The sequence below is a fragment of the Phyllobates terribilis genome, unplaced genomic scaffold, assembly GCF_046119375.1.
Source record: "Phyllobates terribilis strain yellow unplaced genomic scaffold, ASM4611937v1 Scaffold_98__1_contigs__length_5973952, whole genome shotgun sequence".
Taxonomy (NCBI): domain Eukaryota; kingdom Metazoa; phylum Chordata; class Amphibia; order Anura; family Dendrobatidae; genus Phyllobates; species Phyllobates terribilis.
In genome coordinates, this window is record NW_027362858.1 from 3,936,996 (window position 1) to 3,960,718 (window position 23,723).

The following is a 23,723-nucleotide window of genomic DNA, read 5'->3' on the forward strand; positions in this document are numbered from 1 at the left end:
CGAGAACCCGGCCTATAGGAAATAATAAAATCAAACTGATTAAGAAAAAGATTCCACCGAGCCTGTCTGGGTTTTAGACACCTTGCCGACCTCATGAATTCAAGGTTACGATGGTCCGTAAGTACGACAATTTGTTGGGATGCCCCTTGTAGCAAATGTCTCCATTCTTTAAATGCCGTTATAATGGCCAACAATTCTTTGTTTCCAACGTCGTAGTTTCTCTCTGCAGGTGATAACTTCTGTGAAAGAAAAGCACATGGATGCAAAAGATCTTTCTCACCTGTTCTCTGTGAAAGTACAGCCCCTATAGCACAGTCCGAGGCATCTACTTCCACTATGAAGGCTCGATCCGGCTCCGGATGTATGAGAATGGGAGCTGATGTGAATTTAGACTTCAACCTGTCAAATGCTGTCTGCGCTTGTGGCGACCAGACCAACAGCGTCTTTTTCCGTGTCAGTTGGGTAATGGGTGAGACAATCTCCGAAAAAATTTTAATGAACCGTCTGTAGAAATTGGCGAATCCAATAAATCGTTGCACCTCCTTTAGTGTATTGGGAATTGGCCACTCCTGAATGGCTTGAGTCTTGCTTGAATCCATGCTGAGACCCTGAGGAGAAATAACATACCCCAAAAATTGAATTTCCGACTTGTGAAACTCACATTTCTCCAACTTGATGCACAACTGATTTTGCCGTAGACGATCCAACACCATTCTCACATGCCGCTGATGATCCTCAAAGTTGCTGGAAAAAATTAAAATGTCATCCAAATAAACCACAACAAAAATATCGAGTATGTCTCTAAATATATCATTTGCCAAGTGTTGAAAGGTAGCCGGTGCATTACGAAGTCCGAAAGGCATAACAAGGTACTCAAAATGTCCGTAACGTGACTGGAAAGCTGTTTTCCATTCGTCACCAGGGCGAATCCGTACTATATTGTATGCTCCACGAAGGTCTAATTTTGTGAAGATTTTGGCATATCGTATCCTCTCAAGTAATTCAGGAATTAGTGGAAGTGGTTAAGAATTTCTGACCGTAATTTTGTTGAGCTCACGATAATCGATACATGGTCGAAGTGAGCCATCCTTCTATTTCACGAAGAAGATTGGGGCACCAGCTGGAGAGGAAGATGGTCGTATAAACCCCTTAGTTAAATTCTCATCGATATACTCTTTGAGAGCTTTTAGTTCAGGTCCGGCCAGAGGATAAATGCTACCGAACGGAATCGCGGCGCCAGGTAAGAGTTCTATGGGGCAATCATACTGCCGGTGTGGTGGCAGCTTGTCCGCGTTTTTTTTTTATCACATACATCTGTAAAATCTTGATATTCCATAGGTAGTTTTAGATCACTTACACATGCTGACCCAATTAAAGCTGATTTCCTGGAAGACATCTGCCGTTCTGGAAACTGCAATTCCTTTGTTGCCCAGTTGATAGTAGGGTTTTGTAATTGTAGCCACGGTAAGCCTAAGATTACAGGAAAGTGGGGAGAAGAGATCAGCAAAAACGACAGTCTTTCTGCATGGTCCGCCCCCATACGAACCTTCAATGCTGCTGTTTCATGGTCAACAGGCCCAGATGCTAACGGGGACCCATCCACGGTCTCCATTAATACCGGTGCGATTCTCCTCTGTGAACGTATACCGTGTTTTTTAGCGAATGCGATGTCCATGAAATTACCACTGGCTCCAGAGTCAACCATAGCAGAACTAGTAACCCAGCCGGACTGAATCTTTATCTTGAGAGGAATGTAACAGTGTGAATTTTTCTTAGAGCTCTCCGAGGCCGAAGTAGTGGAGCCTACTGAAAGAACGGCTGCATTCACGGGTGAAGAGGTATCAGAAGCACAGTCGGAGAAATCGTAATCCTGGTCGGTTTCTTTATCCCGAGGAGGACTTTGATGAGAAATTACTGAGGCATCGTCTGAGACATCGTATTCGATCACTGCAGCTGTAGTCCTGCGAATTTTACTGGGACAATTTGAAATAAAGTGACCAGATTTTCCGCAATAGAAGCATAAATTTTCTCTGAAACGATGTTCCTTGCGTGCGTCAGGACGAGTTCTTTGAATTGCATCCACCTGCATAGGTTCCGACTCCACCTGAAGAGAGACTTATTCTGAGTTTCTCTGGAGGGAGGAGAAAAAGATAGTAAGTTCTTCCGATTAGCATCCGCCCATCTCTCTTGCCGACGTTCTGTGAGACGAACATCTATCCGAATACAATGATTGATAAAGTCTCCCAGGGCAACAGGTGACTCCCCCCATGCCAGCTCATCCTTAATTGCAGCGGATAAACCCCTCCTAAGCACTGCATGTCTTGCCGAATCGCACCACGTAGTGTCCAGCACCCACCTCCGAAACTCCATTGCATATTCTACGACAGAGCGCTTTCCCTGTTGGAGTGTCAATAATGCGGCTTCTGCTGTGGCACTCCGATTGGGGTCACCAAACATTTGACCCATTGCAGAAATAAAGTCTTCCAGTGAATTTAAACACATATCATCAGTTTCAATCAGAGGATTTGCCCAGGCAAGAGCTTTGTTAGTTAACAGCATTATCATGGTTAATACTTTCGCTCATTCAGTTGGGAAGTGAGCTGCCTGTGAAGAAAAATACAGTTGACACTGATTTAAAAACCCACGGAATTTTTCTCCACCAAACCTGAATGGCGGGAGTTTAGGGAAAGCCGGAGCCGGAGTTGGCATTGCTACTGGAACCGGAGCTGCAGTCTCATGAGTTGACAGGCGATTTGCTAATGCGTGGATGGACGAGTCGGCCACATTAGCATTATGAGTCATTTGAGTCTCTATTGCTGCAAGTTTTGTTTTAGTAGCCTGCAGGTCCCCATGAAGTCCTGTGATATATGAGCATATTTTCTTTAGACGCACGTCCACAGTATCTGACCCAGCGAACTCCATTCTTTTGAGGCTTGTGTATTCTGTCAACTATATACTTAATACTTGTGGAGATCGATAGCGTGGGTCGGAATGAAGACAAACACGCGCTCCCTCTCTCTTAAAGGGGCCACGCGTGCCGTCCTAAAGAGTCCCCGGCCAATAGCCGAGGGTCCTCCCATATATAAGGCTCCTCCTCCAAAATGGAGGTGCCCGGGCAAAAGTTGATGCACAGCATACTTACTTCTGCTTCAGCCCTCAGGTCCAGTTGCCAGCCTGACTACTGTTCCAGTCCGCCAGTCTGACTACTCTCCAGCCCGACAGTCTGCCTGTCAACTATATACTTGTGGAGATCGATAGCGTGGGTCGGAATGAAGACAAAACACGATATTTTTGTATTAACAGGGTATATTGCAGCAGGCAAGCATATGTTATAGCAGGCAGGAATAGGCAATAAGCAATCAGTAACCAGTCTATGGAAAACGGTTGTAATATCAGTACAAACCGATAGATGTCCCAGGTGCACAGTCCACAGGATCCAGTGCCCGGACCAGGCTCCTTGCAGGGAGCAGGCTGAACTGCAGGTGGATGCAGAGTGGGTCTTTGCACACAGATGAAAGTCCAGATAAACGGCAGGCAGGTAACAGGTGGGAGATCAGTTAAACAGTCTATGGAAAACGGTTGTGATGTCAGTACAAACCGTTAGATGTCCCAGGTGCACAGTCCACAGGATCCTGAGCCCGGATAAGGCTCCTTGCAGGGAGCAGGCTGAACTGCAGGTGGATGCAGAGCGGGTCTTTGCACACAGATGAAAGTCCAGATAAACGGCAGGCAGGTAACAGGTGGGGAATCCCAGTGTAGAGAAGCAACAGGCAAGATGCAAGTCCTTCAAGCTTGGCAGCAGGTAAGATACAAGATACACAAGCAAAGTATAGTTGGCCGGAGTCTCTTTATATATATATAGCACACAGGAAGCAGGAGATATCAGACAGGAAACAAGATGGACCCCGAGGCTGTCAATTCCATTTTGGACAAGGGCAGAACCAAACAGAACAGGTACATACAGCTCCATCTTGGACAAGGGCAGAAACCGGACAGAACAGACACATGACTCAGATCCTTACACTGCCTTCCGTTCTACCCGCCAGTCTGTCTATGGGCAAGTCCGCCTGCTTACCAGGAAGCACCTGCCAGTTACCTGCCTGCCGTGCCTTCTAGCCCGCTTACCTGGGAGCACTCGCCTGTTACCGGCCTGTTACCTGCTAGCCTACCTGGAGGCTCTGCCATCACTTGCCGTGACCACCCGCCTGCTAACCTAGAGACTTCAGACTGCTTGGCCGTCACTTGCCGTAGCCTACCTGGAGGCTCCTGCTGTCACTTGCCGTGACTACCTGTCTGTTAACCTAGAGACTTTAACCTGCTCTGCCGTCACGTGCCGTGACCACCTGTCAACTATCCAGAGACTTCTGCCTGCTTGTTGTGTCCATCCGCTATACCGGTCAGCCCCAGTCTTCTGACCCGTGGGAGCCACCTGCTCTCTTACAAGGTCATCCCCAGAGTAGTACCTGGTCCCTCTGCTCGGTCCCTCCCTGGTCACGGAGTCGTTAGCCGCCGTACGACCAGGGTCGGTCTGAGTTGATACTTAGTTACGCCCCTCCTTGCACCGCGGCACAGAGGTTCCACCACCCGGATCCGTAACAAGTATTGCCACATAATCTTCTTTTCTCATGATATCATCTATTTTGTGAAGTTCACCAGTCCCTCCTGCAGCAAAAAAAATCTACAACATGATGCTGCCACCCCCGTTTTACAGTTGGGATGGTGTTCTTATGCTTCCAAGCTTCTCTCTTTTTCCTCCAAACGTAACGATGGTCATTAAGCCCAAAAAGTTCTATTTTAGTTTCTTCAGACCACAGGACATGTTTCCAAAAATTAAAGGAGTTGTCCAGTACTTTTTACTATGGCACAAATGTATTTACCCTGTTAAGATAAGGGTTTTTGTAAATACCTTTCGTTGTCCTTCTGGCCTGTGAGCGGCGCTATCGCTGGCCGCTCACAAGCATCGCGTGACCCCCAACTTCAGCCAGCTCTTCCTTCTACTGATGTCACGTCAAGTGAGGCGAGACATCAGTGACACGGTCCCCGCTTTGGATGCCGGGCCTATGGGCAGGGTTACCCCGCGGGTCACACCCAGCATCCACTGCGTGCTTTCCCAATGAGGAGAGGGAAAGAGAGCGGTGGATGCTGGGTGTGACGCGCGGGGTAACCCCGCCCACAGCCCATCACTCACTGTGGAGCGCAGCACTGAGTCACGCACGGTTGCAGCCAGAATTTGACGTGACATCAGTGGATGTCAGAGCTGGCTGCAGCCGGGCGTCACGTGAGCGGCCAGAAGGACAAAGAAAGGTATTTACAAAAACTTTTATCTGAACAGGGTAAATACATTGGGGGACATTTGGGCCATAGTAAAAAGTACTGGACATCTTCTTTAAGGTCTTTGTTACTGTGCAGATTTGCAAACATTAATCTGGCTTTTTTATGTTTCTTTTGCAGTAATGGCTTCTTCCTGGCCATGTTGATACATGGCAGAGTGGCAGAGTGGCTTTTCAGCCTATGTTGATACAGTACTCATTTCACTCTGGATATTGACACAATCTTACCAGCTTCCGCCATCATCTTCACAAGGTATTTTGCTTTTGTCCTTGGGTTGATATGCACATGTCGGACCAAAGCATGTTCATCTCTGGGACACAGAACCCATCTCCTTTCTGAGCGGTATGATGGCTGGACATTCCCATCTTGTTTGTACTTGTGTATAATTGTTTGTACAGATGAACGAAGCACCTTCAGGTATCTTGAAATTGTACCCATGGATGAGCCAGACTTGTGCAAGTCCACAATTCCCTTCCTGATATCTTTGCTTATTTCTTTAGACTTTCCCATGATGCTACACAAAGAAGCAGTGTGTTTCAGGTGGGCATTAAAATACATCCACAAGTGTGTCTCTAATTAACTTTGCAGTAATAAAAATGCGATAAAACATTCTCGCTTCCTAATTTTTCTGCCATTTGACAAATATTAAAAATTATGGCAATCCTAATTGACTTAAAACGGGAAAGGTTTATTCTGATTTCGTGTCAGATATTGAGAAAAACATCATATGTGTCTTTTTATATAGTGTATGGAAACTTCTGGTTTCAACTGTACATAGAACTTTATTCACACAGATACAGTTGAAACCAGAAGTTGGGCCCCACTTTATGTATATCATTTGATCTCATTGTTTCCTTATTGTCTTAATTAATTCACCTAGACGGGCATTTTATAGGTAGCTTTTAGGCGGGTAGCTACCTTCTGTCCTACAATCATCATGATTTTATTATGTCTTGTTAACATCTTAGGCCTAATATATCAGGCCTTCTTGCCCCTTTTGGGGCATGATTAATTTTTACTTATTACTGACTTAGACATGTAAACATTAGTTTATCTTAGATCTCTTACTATGATTTTTTATATATTTTTAATCATGATGTCCATTAGATACATATATACCCGCAATTATGTGCTCACTTGCCCTATATTGATTATTTTATATTGATACGCTGTTCCCCAGCACATGTCACTTTATCTTGTAAATTTTGTTTGAATGTTAGTACAATAAACCTCATTTCAAGGCAGAAACATTACTGTGTCCAACAGTTATTACATATATCAAACTGAAATAGCTGTTGCAAAAACACCAATTTTTATAAAACATTAAGCTTAATATTAATAGGGGTGCCCAAACTTTTTCATATAACTGTAACTTTAAAGGGCATTTTCATAATTTCATTCTTATCCTTTCCTACTCTTTCCTGCCACCAGCACTGGTGCCTGCCCATTCATATAACTTTAATTAGCATCTTCACTTTCACCACACTCATCAGTGTATTCACTTTCCACCAGTGAGAGGCTAGGCAGCTTTATTTATTCTTTATTTTTCATATTTACACAGTGATTTATTACACATCATCACGTTTCTCATTAGATATAATCCCCTCAGTGTATCATTGTGCATCATTTTCCCTGCAACATGGCCCCCCTTAAATTATTCTAATATATTCATAACTCATCATTTCATAATCTATAATTCATCATACACCTACATCGTTTCCTATTGAGTTCTCCTTTTTGTATTATTGCATCATTTCATCTACACGACCCTTAGTAATCCATTGATTTCAATCCGCATCAATCTGCATCACAGAGACAGTGTGCATGGGCCGCTTTCGATGCCTCCAGGACTTCTGATGATGCTCATCACATGACCCGCTTGTGTTCCACGCTTGCGGTCATTGGGCGCCGGAAGGAAGATTCCCATTCGGAGAAGCTGGCACAACAGCGTCATGCATCCATTAAGTCTCACATGAGTCGGGCACTCTGGGACTCCCATTGGCCACCTTTGAATTTAAATATTTGAGTCATCCCTCACTCTGACACGCCCCCGGAAGAAGCTGGCGGTAAAACGCGCGTCGGGGTGAGGGGATGCAGCTGGTGACTACTTCCACCATCCAGGATTACTACGCTCAGCCTTACATACAAGTGTCACCTCTAGATTACCCTCTGATTATACCTATAGGCATTTGCCATTCATATCCCTAGGCTCCCATACCAATGTTGCATCTATGCCTCACTTGTTCACTACACGGACACTGATCCTAATCACTTAGCATTATCCCTGTCAGGTCTATACTGTATGCATTTGCATTTGATATTTGTACTCTTTCTGGTTTGGGATTTTTTGCTATCTAAGGCCTCTTTCACACTTCCGTGTTTCTAGTACGTGTGGTGACAGTTTCCACACGTAGACCCATTCAAATCTATGGGTCAGCGCACATGTCAGTGTGTTTTCATGGGATGTGTGCTCCACAAGCTGACATGTCCATTTTTTGCACATGCACGGTCCGCAAAACGTCCCACATGGATGACATCTGTGTGTTATCAGTGTAACACGTATCGGCGCCTGGGAATCAACGCTACAGTTTGTGCTGTTCCCAAGCGCCGGGTGCTGAACACTGCCCTCATCATAGTTCCTGCCGACACTGGGATCAGCACCAGCAGGGACAATGATGAGGGTAGTAGGGTCTGCTCCCCCAGTGTCCACCAGTGTAAAAATAAAATTAAAATAATAAAATTCATATAGTCACCTGTCCAGAGATGTCCCCCGCTGTAATCGTCTGACCGCTGACGCTGAGGAGCCGAGGAGAATGAGCCACTCCAACGGGCCACGGAGCTGCGCTCAGGAGCGGTGTCCTGCCACTCAATGAGCGCAGCTCCGGAACAGCTCGCTGGAGCGAGTCATTCTACCCGGCTCCTCTGCTGAATGTCCCTCACTACCAGCGCCCCTATGACAACTCCTCCTGCCAGGGGAGAAAGAAATGGTAAATGGCATGGCTAAAATTTGCCTCAACATCCGTCCTTCTTTCTATTCTTCAAAAGTTGGGAGGTATACACACACGGCTTCGCACGCTTCATACACGCACGGCTCCGCTCCGCACGCCTCGCACATACGCGTCTCCGCTCTGTACACCTCGTACACACACACGGCTCTGCTCCGTACACACATGCGACTCCGCTCCGTACACACATGCGGCTCCGCTCCGTACACCTCGTACACACACACACGGCTCCACTCCGTACACCTCGTACACACACGGCTCTGCTCCGTACACCCGACTCCGCTCTGTACACACGGCTGCACTCGGTACACCTTGAACACACGGCTCTGCCCTGTATACACGGCTGAACTCCGTACACCTCGTACACACACGGCTCCGCTCCGTACACTTCGTACACGCGCGGCTTCGCTCCGTACACCTCGTACACGCGCGGCTTCGCTCCGTACACCTCGTACACGCGCCGCTTCGCTCCGTACACCTCGTACACACGCGGCTCTGCTCCGTACACCTCGTACACACGCGGCTCCGCTCCGTACACCTCGTACACGCGCGGCTCCACTCCGTACACCTCGTACACGCGCGGCTCTGCTCCGTACACGCGCGGCTCCGCTCCGTACACCTTGTACACACACACGGCTCCGCTCCGTACACCTCGTACACACACGGCTCTGCTCCGTACACCCGACTCCGCTCTGTACACACAGCTGAACGCCGTACACCTTGTACAAACGCACGCGATACCGCTCCGTACACACGCGGCTCCGCTCCGTACACCTCGTACACGCCTGGCTCCACTCCGTACACCTCGTACACACGGCTCCGCTCCGTACACCTCGTACACACGCGGCTCCGCTCCGTACACCTCGTACACGCCTGGCTCCACTCCGTACACCTCGTACACACGGCTGCGCTCCGTACGCCTCGTCCACACGCGGCTCCGTACACACGCGGCTCCGCTCCGTACGCCTCCTACACGCGCGGCTCCGCTCCGTACGCCTCCTACACGCGCGGCTCCGCTCCGTACGCCTCCTACACGCGCGGCTCCGCTCCGTACGCCTCCTACACGCGCGGCTCCGCTCCGTACGCCTCCTACACGCGCGGCTCCGCTCCTTGAGCCTCTGTAGGTAATAGACATTTATAATAATATGTATTGAAGGGGCAAGAAGCAATAGATCAACAAGAACTCGTCATCCACATGAATAGTGACTGACGCTCGCTGATTGCTAGTTGTTCAGGGCTGGAATTGAGGTCAAAGTGCAAAAATAAGGGATGATTGTCTGTGGGATTTATACATGGGGAATGTTTCCATGTGCTATGAAGATGAATGTATAAGTTGGAACGATCTCTGACTACCTATGCTCTGGGAAGGAGCTAATAAAGTGCCCCAATAAAGTACAGCAATACTCACCTATAGAATAATAATATACTGTTTATTATTTTTATTATTAGTATCCAAGTCTGATACTAATAATAGTATCATACTGTGTGAGACCATCATACTGAGCTAGATGGGCACACAGGAGAACAATTCCCTTGTGATGAGTCAGATAGGGGTAAGTAGGTGAGAAATACAGACCATTGGTCTCTCTGAAGGAAAAACCTACAAACAGGGACGCCAATGCCCAATAGAATAAAATGTGTAAACCTTTATTAATTTCAACAAAGAACAAATAGACTCACACAAATATTAAAAAGAGGACCAGATGCAGAGTATGGTAAGTCACTCAGAAAGTGATTAAGACCTTTTCCTAGATGTAGCCCAAGTAAAGTGCTATACATGTGGATAAGGGCTGAGAGACTGAACCACTAATGGACACAGAGACATGGGAAGCAAGATGAAATAGACTTTCCAGCTCAAGCAAAGGGTGGCCACAACCTTATATGCACTTGTGCACATTAGACTGAAAAAACCTGAAGGACTGAACTGGAATGTAAATTGGTGTGCATGCAGCATGTAAGAGCATGTTCACACATGGCCACTAACCAGAAAAAAAGACAGAAACACAATACACAAATACCCTGAAATAAATAAATAAACCACAATAGTGCATGAAAATAATAAAGGGTACTTAGTTAACATAATTTTGATCAAAATAATGCGAAAGCCTTATGTGTAATGTGCACAAGTGCATATAAGGGTGTGGCCACTCTTTGCCTGAGCTGGAAAGTCTATTTCACCTTGCTTCCCATGTCTCTGTGTCCACTGTTTTGGTTCAGTCTCTCAGCCCTTATCTACATGTATGTCACTTGACAAATGGTAAGGTTTTTAATATTAGAGTAAGGACTGTACCATAAGGGTCGCTACGACGAGGCGGGATGGCTTTCACATTATTTTGGTCAAAAATTATGTTAACTGAGTACCCTTTATTATTTTCATGCACTATTGCGGTTTGTTTCTTTGTTTATTTATTTATTTCAGGGTATTTGTGTTTTGTAAGAAAATCCTTACTGAGAGCTGGAAGAGCCGAGAAAACAGTGTAGACAATTTCTTCAAAGCAGAGAATGAAGTTTATTCAGAGGTACGTGGCAGAACAGTTCAGAAAGCAGGCAGGGAGAATATACTTGACACGCGCAGGTGTCTAGACGAGCGACACAGCATTAGGATATCTGGCGATGGTCTGGCCATGGTGTGGCTTCGGTCTGGCGATGGTGTGGCCTTGGCGGTGGACTGCCTTGGCGATGGACTTTCATGGACTGCCTGTAGACTGGCGATAGAATGGCCCTGAACAACAGTATCAGAGCCTTTTTATGCATAGCTTAAACAAAGGAACTACATATTGCGGCAAAAGACTTATACATGATAACATCATACTGCAGGGAGGACGTGCATTTTAGAACACCAATGTGATAATGCAACATGACAATATTTATGAGTATTTTTACCAAACTCCATTAGAATCTATAAATTCTCATGTCGTTACTTAAGTAATGACTAGTGTTGAGCGATACCTTCCGATATCAGGAAATATCGTATCGGATTGGATCGGACCGATACTCAAAAAGTATCGGATATCGCCGATTCCGATACCGGAAACCAATGCAAGTCAATGGGACACTAATATCGGAATGAAAATAAATCCTTTCTTTCCTTGTAGGTTAATTCTACATGAAGTAAAACAACTAAGAATAATGTAGAATGTATTATGCGAAAAGCCAGCAATTCATCAGCGGCATACACCGGTACCCGACAATTTACAACAGAAAGAATAGAGCACCACACATAGATTAGATAGATAGAAACATGTCAGTCACATATATATGAAGTACAGTGACAGTGTTGCTTACTGTACTTGTCATTTAGTGTAAAGGATTTATTAAAAAAAATAATAGTGTTTTCATGCACCGTCTCTTTAAAAAAGCCGGCCGGCAATTCAGCAGCGGTACCCGACAATTTATGACAGACAGAATAGAGCTTCACACATAGATTAGATAGATAGAAACATGTCAGTCACATATATATGAAGTACAGTGACAGTGTTGGTTACTGTACTTGTCATTTAGTGTAAAGGATTTATTTAAAAAAATAATAGTGTTTTCATGCACCGTCTCTTTAAGAAAGCCGGCCGGCAATTCAGCATCTGTACCCGACAATTTAGAATAGAAGGAATAGAGAATCACACATAGATTAGATAGATAGAAACATGTCAGTCACATATATATGAAGTACAGTGACAGTGTTGATTACTGTACTTGTCATTTAGTGTTAAAATAAAGGATTTATTTAAAAAAAAATTGGCGTGAGGTTCCCCTTAATTTTAGTCTCTAGCGGAGGTTAAGCAGACAGCTGGGGCAGATGTTTGAAGCCTGGGAAGGGGGTAATACCCACGGAGCTTCCCAGGCTACTAATATCAGCCCCCAGCTGAATACATAGCCTTTACTAGCTATTAAAATGGGGGACCCCCCCAAAAAAAATGACGTGGGGTCCCCCCTAATTTAATAGCTAGCAAAGGCTAGGCAGACAGCTGGGGGCTGATATTAATAGCCCAGGAAGGGAGCCATGAATATTGACCCCCTCCCAGGCTAGAAACACCAGCCGTCAGCCGCCCCAGAAATGGCGCATCCAGGCATGCTTGCGCTCCTCAGCGTCTCTCTGTGACGGCATCCAGATGAGCCGACAATGAAATCGGCTCACCTCAGGCACGTCACTGACAGCGTGGGAGAATTCTCCTGCACTCAGCGCTTCAGCGTGAGAATTTTCCCACGCTGTCAGTGACATGCATGAGGTGAGGTCATGTCCAATGAACTCAGCTCACCTCATGCACGTCACTGACAGCGTGGGAAAATTCTCACGCTGAAGCGCTGAGTGCAGGAAAATTCTCCCACGCTGTCAGTGACGTGCATGAGGTGAGGTCATGTCCAATGAACTCAGCTCACCTCATGCACGTCACTGACAGCGTGGGAGAATTCTCACGCTGAAGCGCTGAGTGCAGGAGAATTTTCCCACGCTGTCAGTGACGTGCATGAGGTGAGCCGAGTTCATTGGACATGACCTCGGCTCATCTGGATGCCGTCACAGAGAGACACTGAGGAGCGCAAGCAAGCCTGCTCTTCTCAGTGTCCGCGGGATGACAGGCTGGATGGCAGCGTTCTGCTGCGGTCCAACCTGTCATCTCGATGTAGCAGAGCTGGAGCTGTCCTGGGAACCATGGAAAGGTAAGGATAAGGTTGCTTTATTATTTTTCTTTTATTGCAGGAGATCGTTGGCTTCAGCTGGAATGGGCGTGATGGTAAGTATAGTTTAATTTAGAACAATAAAGAATTGTGTCTTTATTTCAATTAAAGGACTTTATTCTGGGTGTTGTGTTTTTTTAAAATACTTTACTAGAAATTCATGGTGGTCATGTCTAATATTGGCGTGACCCCATGAATTTCGGGCTTAGGGCCAGCTAATAATGCCAAGCTGGCCTTAACCCCTTTATTACCCAGTGAGCCACCGCACCAGGGCCCTGGATGAGTTGGGTACAGCGCCAGAAGATGGCGCTTCTATGAACGCGCCATTTTCCGGGGCGGCTGCGAACTGCAATTTGCAGCGGGTGGGGCCCAGAAAGCTTGGGTCTCCCTGCGCTGCAGATTCCAGCCCCCAGCTGCCTAGTTGTACCTGGCTGGACACAAAAACAGGGCGAAGCCCCACGTATTTTTTTTTTTAATTATTTCATGAAATTCATGAAATAATTAAGAAAAAAAGGGCTTCCCTATATTGTTGTGTCCGGCCAGGTACAAATAGGCAGCTGGTGGTTGGGGGCAGCCCGTTCCTGCCTGCTGTACCTGGCTGGACACAAATATAGGGCGAAGCCCCACATCAATTTTTTTTTAATTATTTCATGAATTTCCTGAAATAATTAAAAAAAAATTGACGTGGGGCTTCGCACTATATTTGTGTCCAGCCAGGTACAGCAGGCAGGAACGGGCTGCCCCCATCCACCAGCTGCCTATTTGTACCTGGCCGAACACAACAATATAGGGAAGCCCTTTTTTTCTTTATTATTTCATGAATTTCATGAAATAATTAAAAAAAAAAATACGTGGGGCTTCTCCCTATTTTTGTGTCCAGCCAGGTACAACTAGGCAGCTGGGGGATGGAATCTGCAGGGCAGGGAGACCCAAGCTTTCTGCCCCCCCCCCCCCCCCCCGCTGCAAATTGCAGTCCGCAGCCACCCCGGAAAATGGCGCGTTCATAGAAGCTGGATGCTGTACCTGGCTGGCATACAAAAATATGGCAAAGCCCATGTCAACATTTTTGGGAAAAATTAATTAAAAAATAAATAATAATTTAGGGACTGCATCTTTATTAACTCCTCAAATGTCATTTAGTGTTAAAATAAAGGATTTATTTAAAAAAAAAATTGGCGTGGGATCCCCCATAATTTTAGTCTCTAGCGGAGGTTAAGCAGACGGCTGGGGCAGATGTTTGAAGCCTGGGAAGGGGGTAATACCAACGGAGCTTCCCAGACTACTAATATCAGCCCCCAGCTGAATACCTAGCCTTTACTAGCTATTAAAATGGGGGACCCCCCCCAAAAAATGACGTGGGGTCCCCCCTATTTTAATAGCTAGCAAAGGCTAGGCAGACAGCTGGGGGCTGATATTAATAGCTCAGGAAGGGTGCCATGAATATTGACCCCCTCCCTGGCTAGAAACACCAGCCGTCAGCCGCCCCAGAAATGGCACTTAGCCTCGCTCTTCCACGCTGCCCTGGTGCGGTGGCAGGGGGTAATAGGGCTGGGGTTCATTTCAGCGCCAGCTGCCATGAAGCCCAGGTTAGTAATGATGGGCGTCTATAAGACACCCCCATTACTAACCTACAAAGTGTTAAAAAGAAAAAACACACACTACACCCAGAAAAAAATAATTTATTTGAAATAAAACACACCATTTTATTTAATTCTTAGTTTACTAAAAAAAAAAATAGTTACCTGTCCACGTTCCTGCGCTGATCTCCCATGCACAGCTGTCACATCTGGAGATGGTGACAGCTGTGCATGGCTGCTGTAAGCTCACACTGCCGGGAACACGTCAGCTCCCGGCAGCGGGAGCCACTGACTGAGGTCACCGGAGTGCATTCAGTCAGCGCAGCTCCGGAGACCTCCTTTACGGCACTGCTGTACCGTGGGAATTTCTCACGATACAGCAGGGCTGTAAAGCAGCTAACCGGAGCAGCGCTGCCTGAACTCCGGTGAACCCGCTTATGCAATGACGGGGCTGCTTTACGGCCCCGTCATTCTAGCGGCGGCGGCTGTTCAGAGCGGTCACATTCTATGTGGCTCCTCTGAACTGGAGATCTTCGTGGGACACTCGTGGACTACTACGGAGGGGTAAGGATAAGGTTGTGGTTTATTATTTTATATTTTATTACAGGAGATCGATGGCTTCGGGGAATTAGGTGAGTATAGGTGTAGTTTTTTATTTTTTACTTTATTTTAGGTGGCGATCGGCAGGGACAGGTAATGTATAAACTAATTTACTGTAGGTAACCACTGGCCACCAATGACATGTATTTAAAATTTATTGGGGACCATGGGTCAATTTAAATAGCAGGATCAGGCTGATGGGAACTACTGCTCCCATCGAGCTGATCCTGCTGGCACGAGTGGACGGGGGACAGACATAGGCCGATGGGAGTAGTAGTGTCACATCGGCCTATGTCTGCCTGCACGCACACACCCCCAGACATCGCACAGACACAGCGCACACCCGCACACACCCCCAGACATCGCACAGACACCGCACACACCCGCACACACGCCCAGACATCGCACAGACACCGCGCACACACACCCGCAGACACCGCGCACACCCGCACACACTCGCAGACATCGCACAGACACCGCGCACACCCGCACACACTCGCAGACATCGCACAGACACCGCACACACCCGCACACACTCGCAGACATCGCACAGACACCGCGCACACCCCCGCAGACATTGCACACACACTCGCAGACACACGCACAGACACCCACACACACTAATCATGACGGGCTGATGGTCTGGGAGGTGAGGCTGACCTGTGCGGCCGTGGGAAAGTTCATGTGAGTTCATGCAATGCAGTCAAGCATGAACTCACATGAACCCTCCGAGGGCACCGCGGCGACTTCAAATGAACAGCTGATCGGCATCACCTGATACCTCAGCTGTTCATTTGAAATAACCGGCGGGAAAGCGCAGCACAGAACGGGAAAGCCGGCGGTGAAGTCTTTTCACTGCCGGCTTCCCCGCCCGGGTCCTTCGCTCCCCGCTCCTTGGTGCTGCGCTCCCCGCCCGGTCTTAACTTACGATCAGGATGGGAGGTGGCGAGGGGAGCGGAGGATCGGGGTGGGAGGCTGCGGGGAAGCAGTATGGGGCTGTGTGATTGTTTAAAAGCCGGCGGCTATTTACCGCCTGCCGGTTTTTTACCGCGCGCCGGCTTTTAAACAATCAGGAGAATTCTCTCACGCTGGGATGGCATTCTGATGACAGGCTGGATCTCAGCTGAGTGCTGCCATCCAGCTTGTCATCGTTCAGAGACACTGCAGAGCGCAGGCATTATGGGAACTTCCGATTCCGGTATTCGATATTGTAAAAGTATCGGAATTAAGTATCGGAATTCCGATACCGCGAATATCGGCCGATACCCGATATTTCAGTATCGGAATGCTCAACACTAGTAATGACAGTTTCCTAATAATTCTCGACATATTGCCAACTGTATTGTCCTAATTTCCATACCACAATTACAAGGACATTATTTACTACCCTAAGGAATTGGGCCAAAAAATGGCAAATGGGGTTCAATGCCGATAAATGTAAGGTCATGCACATGGGAAAGAAAAACAGCAGTCACCCATACATATTAAATGGGAAACCGTTGGGGAAATCTGACATGGAGAAGGACCTGGGCGTCTTGGTTAATAGCAAATTAAATTGCAGTGCTCAGTGTCAGGCAGCAGCTGCGAAGGCAAATAGAGTCATGGCATGCATCAGAAGAGGAATAGGGGCATATGATGAGAACATTGTTCTTCCTCTGTATAAAGCGCTGGTAAGGCCGCACTTAGAATATTGTGCACAGTTCTGGGCTCCGGTGCTCAGGAAAGACATATTGGAGCTAGAGCGGGTACAAAGGAGGGCGACTAAGGTAATAAAGGGAATGGAGGGACTAGAATACCCAGAGAGGTTGTCAAAATTAGGCCTATTTACGTTGGAAAAGAGAAGGCTTAGGGGAGACCTCATAAACATGTATAAATACATCAGGGGGCAGTACAGAGATCTCTCCCATGACCTGTTTATACCAAGGATGGTGACAAAGACGAGGGGGCACACTATGCGTCTGGAGGAAAGGAGGTTCCTGCACCAGCATAGAAGGGGATTCTTTACGGTAAGAGCCGTGAGACTCTGGAACTCTCTGGGAGAGGAAGTGGTGATGTCCAACTCACTTAATGAGTTCAAGAGAGGCCTGGACGCCTTTCTTGAGAGCAATAAAATTACATCTTATGCTTAGTGATAGTTAATTAATCCAGGGATTTAATCTGACTGCCAGATTGGTGTCGGGAAGTGAATTTTTCCTCAATGATGTAAATTGGCCTATACCGCATGGTTTTTTGTTGCCTTCCCCTGGATCAACGCTGCGGAATAGCTGCAGTGCACAAGAAATAGGCTGACCTGGATGGGCGCTTGTCTTTTTTCGGCCTTATAAACTATGTAACTATGTATGTAACACTACTTATTTACTCTTACATTGACCTGCAGCTGTTGCTATTAACCTTTGTGTATACTAACCATACCTGCTAATGGCACTGACATCATTTTATGATTCCCTTGTGACTAGGACGCACAGGAAATGCATCTCATTAGCTCAAACTTCTGAACAAGATGGCTGCTAGGTTTAACATGGCTGTTCAGAATATTAGGACTTCTCATTCTCTTACATGTTTCTGTCTTTGTTTTTGTCTGTTTGGTGGCCATGTGTGAACATCCTCTTACATGCTGCATACACACCAATTTACATTCCAGTTCAGTCCTTCAGGTTTTTTCAGTCTAATGTGCACAAGTGCATATAAGTGTGTGGTCACCCTTTGCCTGAGCTGGAAAGTCTATTTCATCTTGCTTCCCATGTCTCTGTGTCCATTAGTGGTTCAGTCTCTCAGCCCTTATCCACATGTATGTCACTTAACAAATGGTAAGGTTTTTAATATTAGAGTTAGGACTGTCTCATAAGGGTCGCCGTGATGAGACGGGATGGCTTTCGCATTATTTTGATCAAAATTATGTTAACTAAGTACCCTTTATTACTTTTATGCACTATTGCGGTTTATTTATTTATTTCAGGGTATTTGTGTATTGTTTCTGTCTTTTTTTTTTTAATTGATATCATATTGTGTGCCAGGAGGAAGACATCAGATAGTACTTTCTGAAGGAAAGCAAAGATTGGCAGTGGGAATCCAGATTACATGCAGGGGGCATAGCTCTGGCCAGGAGGCCTACTTAAACGGTTCGGAACTCTGCCGAGTGGGAACAGAAGACCAATAGGCCTAATTAAGGGAAGAAAACTTCACTAAGGTGAGCAGCAGGATGAGGTCCTTCGCTCAGGCCAGGAGGCCTACTTAAACGGTACAGAACTTTGCACTGAGGAAGCAGAAGACCTAATTAAAAGGGATTAAGTTAAGGAAGGATTCCTTATCTTAGACAAATAGAATTTATGGAAACAATTGTCTATAGTAGACAGGAAGCTACAGTGTTGCCAAACTGGGACACCAGTTCTCCTACGGAGAGCTGAAGATGCAATGCTTCAACAAGAAGTGTGTGGCCCTCATCAGATGAACTTTGAGAGTATCAGTGAGGAGTTGTACCAATGCACCTCAGCCAGTGAGGTCCTCACAAATAAACAGGGAGCTAACAGTAAAGGAATGTGCACACGATCCGGACAGGCAGCTCTTTGGACGCAGTATACTTTATGATGCATCCAAAGCACTGCGTTATATGAACGCAGGTGAATCCCCATGTGTTCATTGAACCATGTGTATTCACTGCATTCAATACATTGTAGTGATCTAATTTCTCATGTGGAGACTAGCGACTCCACATGAGAAATTGATATGCTGCGGTCTGGAAAGATGCGCCGCATGTCCATGTCCGCGGGTGATCCGCAGGTGCACGGAGACTCATAGTGGACATGGGATTTCTACAAATCCCATCCACTATGCTGTAACATCTCTCCGCTGCTTGTTTGACACTGCATTAGTATGCAGCGTCAAACCCGCAGCGGCTCCTGATCGTGTGCACATACCCTAACTATGAGGGGCCATAGCGACACGTCTCGCCCTATATAGTCCCCACAGGTGATGATGGGCCTTCCCATAATGATTTTCTGGACTGTTGTAGCTTGTAACAAAACTTATGTGCCACCACATGTAACCGGAAAATCTTGACTCTGCATAGTGTAGAAGAAGCATTCATAAAGTGTTGTGCCTGCTATCTGATGTATATGCTTCTCATCAAGTTCTTGTTAAGTAAAGAAAAGTTTTTTGATTTTTGGACTTTGGTCTCCCTCATTCATCTCCATACCATCTGGTCCTGGCCTGCCAAGTACAATGACAGCATGCGATCTGCAGAGTCAAGAGATATGCCAAATACATATATATATTTTTTTCCTTTTGGGGTTGAGGGGCCCAATTACAGCTATTGCTGTGGGACCTGTGATTTCTATCTACACCACTGTGTACAAGATGTGTAAAGGATAATAGTGTATTATGAAGTTGTTATGGACGTGACTTAACTAACATTGTGCAGTGAGTAATACCATCTGGACCTGGCCTGTCAAGTACATCGGTAGCATGCGGTCTGCAGAGTCAGGAAATATGACTCCAAAATGCCAAAACTGATTTATTTATTTTTTTCACATTAAACCTTTTTTTTAAACTTTTTTAAACAACTCTGCTTAGTGCGATCATACAGCAATACAAGCCACTGAAGGCTCCGGTAATGCACTGTACTACTGTAGTGCTGTGTACTATCACTGCTTGTCATGTAATACTAACGGCCCGTACACATGAGATAAGTGTTGGCTGATCGGTCATTTGGCAGACGGCTATCTCTCCTGACTCCCCCATACACACAAATATTCCAGCTTTCCTGTGAACTGTATGAGGGTCGCCTCCAGATTCCTCTAGCGGAGGATTATCTACAGGAAGAACAAACGGATTAGCATCTGAAATTCAGTATGCCAAATCCTTCTCTGCCCTGGCATAATCTGTCAGGAGGCCCCCAAATACATTATATTGTTGAACAAACCACCGAAATTAGTGCTTTCATCAACTTTAGGCTAATGTGTCTGGGGGCATTAAAAGGTAACTTATTGGACGCTGCCTCTGGCCTGGCCTAATAGACATTCGTACATTACAGGCCCAGACACCATTATTAGGCATTTAAGTATCGTAGTAACTAGGCAGCCCCCTGCTATCGAGTACTTGGGGGAAGGGGCATTGAGCTGAATTCTACCAAACCCTCTTAGATGCCATGTTTGCTTTTGACAGCAGCAAGTGGGTAAGCTGCCAGGGTTTTGTGCAGCCACACCTGTGCGATCCCTGCGACGTACATCTATGTCCTGATGCTCAAAAGAGTTATTTTTTTAAAAAACAAATGTTTAACGTATTAAAAAATAACAAAATGTATCTTATGCGTTTTGCATGTTTTTTTTTATTGTTACATGAACTGATGGTGCCAATTTTCTTTTGAAACATTTTAATATCTTTTTTTCTGGTGTTTTTCTTGTAATATAAGGCCAGAAATAAACCCCATAAAACACTGTACATGGAGACTTTGGCATCAAATCATTTCTGTCTGCCCTGTTTGTGCAAATAAAAAATCTTTTATAAAATCCTCAAACTTCTGTGTGTAAATCAGAAATGAGATGTAACATGATATAAGATTACAGTCCGGGGAAGACGGGAAACGTTCATATAGACGGCCAGTGGAGATGTAGTCAGTGACGGACTCTGGCCGAATATGTTTCTAGAGCCGTAGTAGAAGATGAAGATGTCGTCCTCATCATGAAGTAGTTATTTCTCATGTCACGTGTAATGAATATCTCCTGCAGTATTGCTAATGCCGATTCCAGTGTTGGTAAATGAGATGAGAATTGGCAATACGGAAGATGAGTCTATGAGAAACGTATTCAGCTACAGACTCCAAGGAAGAAACTGCTTGCTGTCTGTTGCCTAAAATATATAGGTTTTATTAGCATATATAAAGAAGAAAGCTAAATTCTTTAAAATAATAAATCTCCTCATATGTTTCCTTTATTTTCTCCAGTAATTGTATTATTACACAGGATTTTTATGATGTTACATAGGCTCATCTTCTTCTCATTAAGGTCTCTACAATATCGGATCCTCTCAGTGAAGATCTACTATAGAAAAGAGTTTTCCACATTTACCAATCAAGGATGGATATGGACAGGGACAAGATGGCGGAGAGGATATTACACCTCACCCTAGAGATCCTCTTCCGGCTTACTGGAGAGGTACGAGATTCTGATGACGTCACATTACCTCATTATCTATGGGAATAACGGATGGACAGAACTGGAGAGGTGAGGACTCTGGAAATGTCTGTAGTGAAATTTATTAATGTGTCTCTCCATAACCAGGATTACAAAGTAGTGAAGAAGACCTCTAGTGAGCGCTGTCAGGCCCCTGTGTCTGAGGGATGGGGAAGACCCTTGAGCTCAATCATGGGTCCTCCACCTCACCCCCTGATACATGAGGACATCAATGACCAGAAGATTCTAGAACTCACCTACAAGATGATTGAGCTTCTGACTGGAGAGGTGACACTGCTGGGAATGCTGGGACCTTATACAGTAATGCTATGAAGGGATCGTGGGGATGATGGTATCATTGTTTGTGTCAGGTCCCTATAAGGTGTCAAGACTTCACTGTCTATTTCTCCATGGAAGAGTGGGTATATTTAGAAGGACACAAAGATCTGTACAAGGACGTCATGATGGAGGTTCCCCAGCCCCTCACATCACCAGGTAATAGACAGGACTAAATACACATGGCCTATAATTATCTGTATGTAAAGAATGAATTCAGTCCTGTATGTGTTTCCACCAGATCTATCCAGTAAGAGGACAACACCAGAGAGATGTCCCCATCATCTTCCACATGACTGTAAACAAGAAGATCCCAATTTTCCTCAGGCTCATCAGGTAGATGGAGAGAAGGTGTCATGAGATCTCCCCTATGATGTTTAGACGGCTTTGAAGGTCTTGTGTTCAGTCTTGTTTTATCAACCAGTATTATATGTTTTATACTTGTGTAATGAGAACGGTGGATATGGCAGGATTAGAGCTGATCATACAACCCCTGGCAAAAATTATGGAATCACCGGGCTCAGAGGATGTTCACTCAGTTGTTTAATGTTGTTGAAAAAAAGCAGATCACAGACATGGCACAAAACTAAAGTCATTTCAAATGGCAACTTTAGGGCTTTAAGAAACACTAAAGGAAATCAAGATTAAAAATGTGGTACTCAGTAAGGGTCATTTTTTTTTAGACCAAGCAGAGGGAAAAAATTATGGAATCACTCAATTCTGAGGAAAAAATTATGGAATCACCCTGTCAATTTTAATTTCCCAAACTAACACCTGCATCAAATTAGATCTGCTCGTTAGTCTGCATCTAAAAAGGAGTGATCACACCTTGGAGAGCTGTTGAACCAAGTGGACTGACATGAATCATGGCTCCAACACGAGAGATGTCAATTGAGACAAAGGAGAAGATTATCAAACTCTTAAAAGGAGGTAAATCATCGCGCAATGTTGCAAAAGATGTTGGTTGTTCACAGTCAGCTGTATCTAAAGTTTGTATTTGGTCCAGATAACATGGGAAGGTTGTTAAAAGCAAACATACTGGTAGACCAAGGAAGACATCAAAGTGTCAAGACCGGAAACTTAAAGCAATATGTCTTCAAAACAGGAAATGCACAACAAAACAAATGAGGAATGAATGGGAGGAAACTGGAGTCAATGTCTGTGACCGAACTGTAAGAAACCGCCTAAAGGTAATGGGATTTACATACAGAAAAGCTAAACAAAAGCCATCATTAACACCTAAACAGAAAAAAACAAGGTTACAATGGGCTAAGGAAAAGCAATCATGGACTGTGGATGACTGGATGAAAGTCATATTCAGTGATGAATCGCGAATCTGCATTGGGCAAGGTGATGATACTGGAACTTTTGTTTTGTGCCGTTCCAATGAGATTTATAAAGATGACTGCATGAAGAGAACATTCAAATTTCCACAGTTATTGATGATATGGGGCTGCATGTCATGTAAAGGCACTGGGGAGATGGCTGTCATTACATCTTCAATAAATGCCCAAGTTTACATTGATATTTTGGACAGTTTTCTCATCCCATTAATTGAAAGGATGTTTGGGGATGATGACATCATTTTTCAAGATGATAATGCATCCTGCCATAGAGCAAAAACTGTGAAAACATTCCATGAAATAAGACACATAAGGTCAATGTCATGGCCTGCAAATAGTCCGGATCTCAATCCAATTGAAAATCTTTGGTGGAAGTTGAAGAAAATGGTCCATGACAAGGCTCCAACCTGCAAAGCTGATCTGGCAACAGCAATCAGAGAAAGTTGAAGTCAGATTGATGAAGAGTACTGTTTGTCACTCATTAAGTCCATGCCTCAGAGACTGCAAGCTGTTATTAAAGCCAGAGGTGGTGCAACAAAATACTAGTGATGTATGGGAGTGTTCTTTTGTGTATTTGTTTTTCATGATTCCATAATTTTTCTCAGAATTGAGTGATTCCATAATTTTTTCCCTCTGCTTGGTCTGAAAAAAATTACCCTTACTGAGCACCACATTTTTAATCTTGATTTCTTT

At 45.3% G+C, this 23,723-nt stretch overlaps 2 protein-coding genes across 3 annotated transcripts in view; one reads left to right on the forward strand and one right to left on the reverse strand.

Moving 5' to 3' along the window:
- LOC141198608 (uncharacterized) overlaps positions 1 to 23,723 on the reverse strand; it is a 540,563-nt gene that overhangs the window by 398,832 nt on the left and 118,008 nt on the right. The gene's annotated exons all lie outside the window — the stretch shown is intronic.
- On the forward strand, positions 10,514 to 22,097 carry LOC141198630 (gastrula zinc finger protein XlCGF66.1-like). Of its 2 annotated transcripts, XM_073663070.1 has the most exons (6): positions 10,514 to 10,855; positions 18,199 to 18,371; positions 21,184 to 21,333; positions 21,460 to 21,639; positions 21,723 to 21,846; positions 21,929 to 22,097. In XM_073663070.1, exons 3-6 carry the CDS (start codon positions 21,256 to 21,258, stop codon positions 22,045 to 22,047), a joined length of 501 nt encoding a protein of 166 aa, XP_073519171.1. In that variant the 5' UTR covers positions 10,514 to 10,855; positions 18,199 to 18,371; positions 21,184 to 21,255; the 3' UTR covers positions 22,048 to 22,097. The 2 variants fall into 2 exon arrangements, with proteins under 2 accessions (XP_073519171.1, XP_073519172.1); XM_073663071.1 differs by lacking the exon at positions 10,514 to 10,855 and having other exon boundaries at positions 17,564 to 18,371.

Excerpts from the sequence above, each read along its gene's own strand:
- LOC141198630 (XM_073663070.1), top strand. The coding sequence starts at position 21,256 with ATGGATATGGACAGGGACAAGATGGCGGAGAGGATATTACACCTCACC. Across the intron at positions 21,640-21,722 it reads TTGAGCTTCTGACTGGAGAG|GTCCCTATAAGGTGTCAAGA; the intron begins GTGACACTGCTG and ends TGTTTGTGTCAG. Across the intron at positions 21,847-21,928 it reads CCAGCCCCTCACATCACCAG|ATCTATCCAGTAAGAGGACA; the intron begins GTAATAGACAGG and ends TGTTTCCACCAG.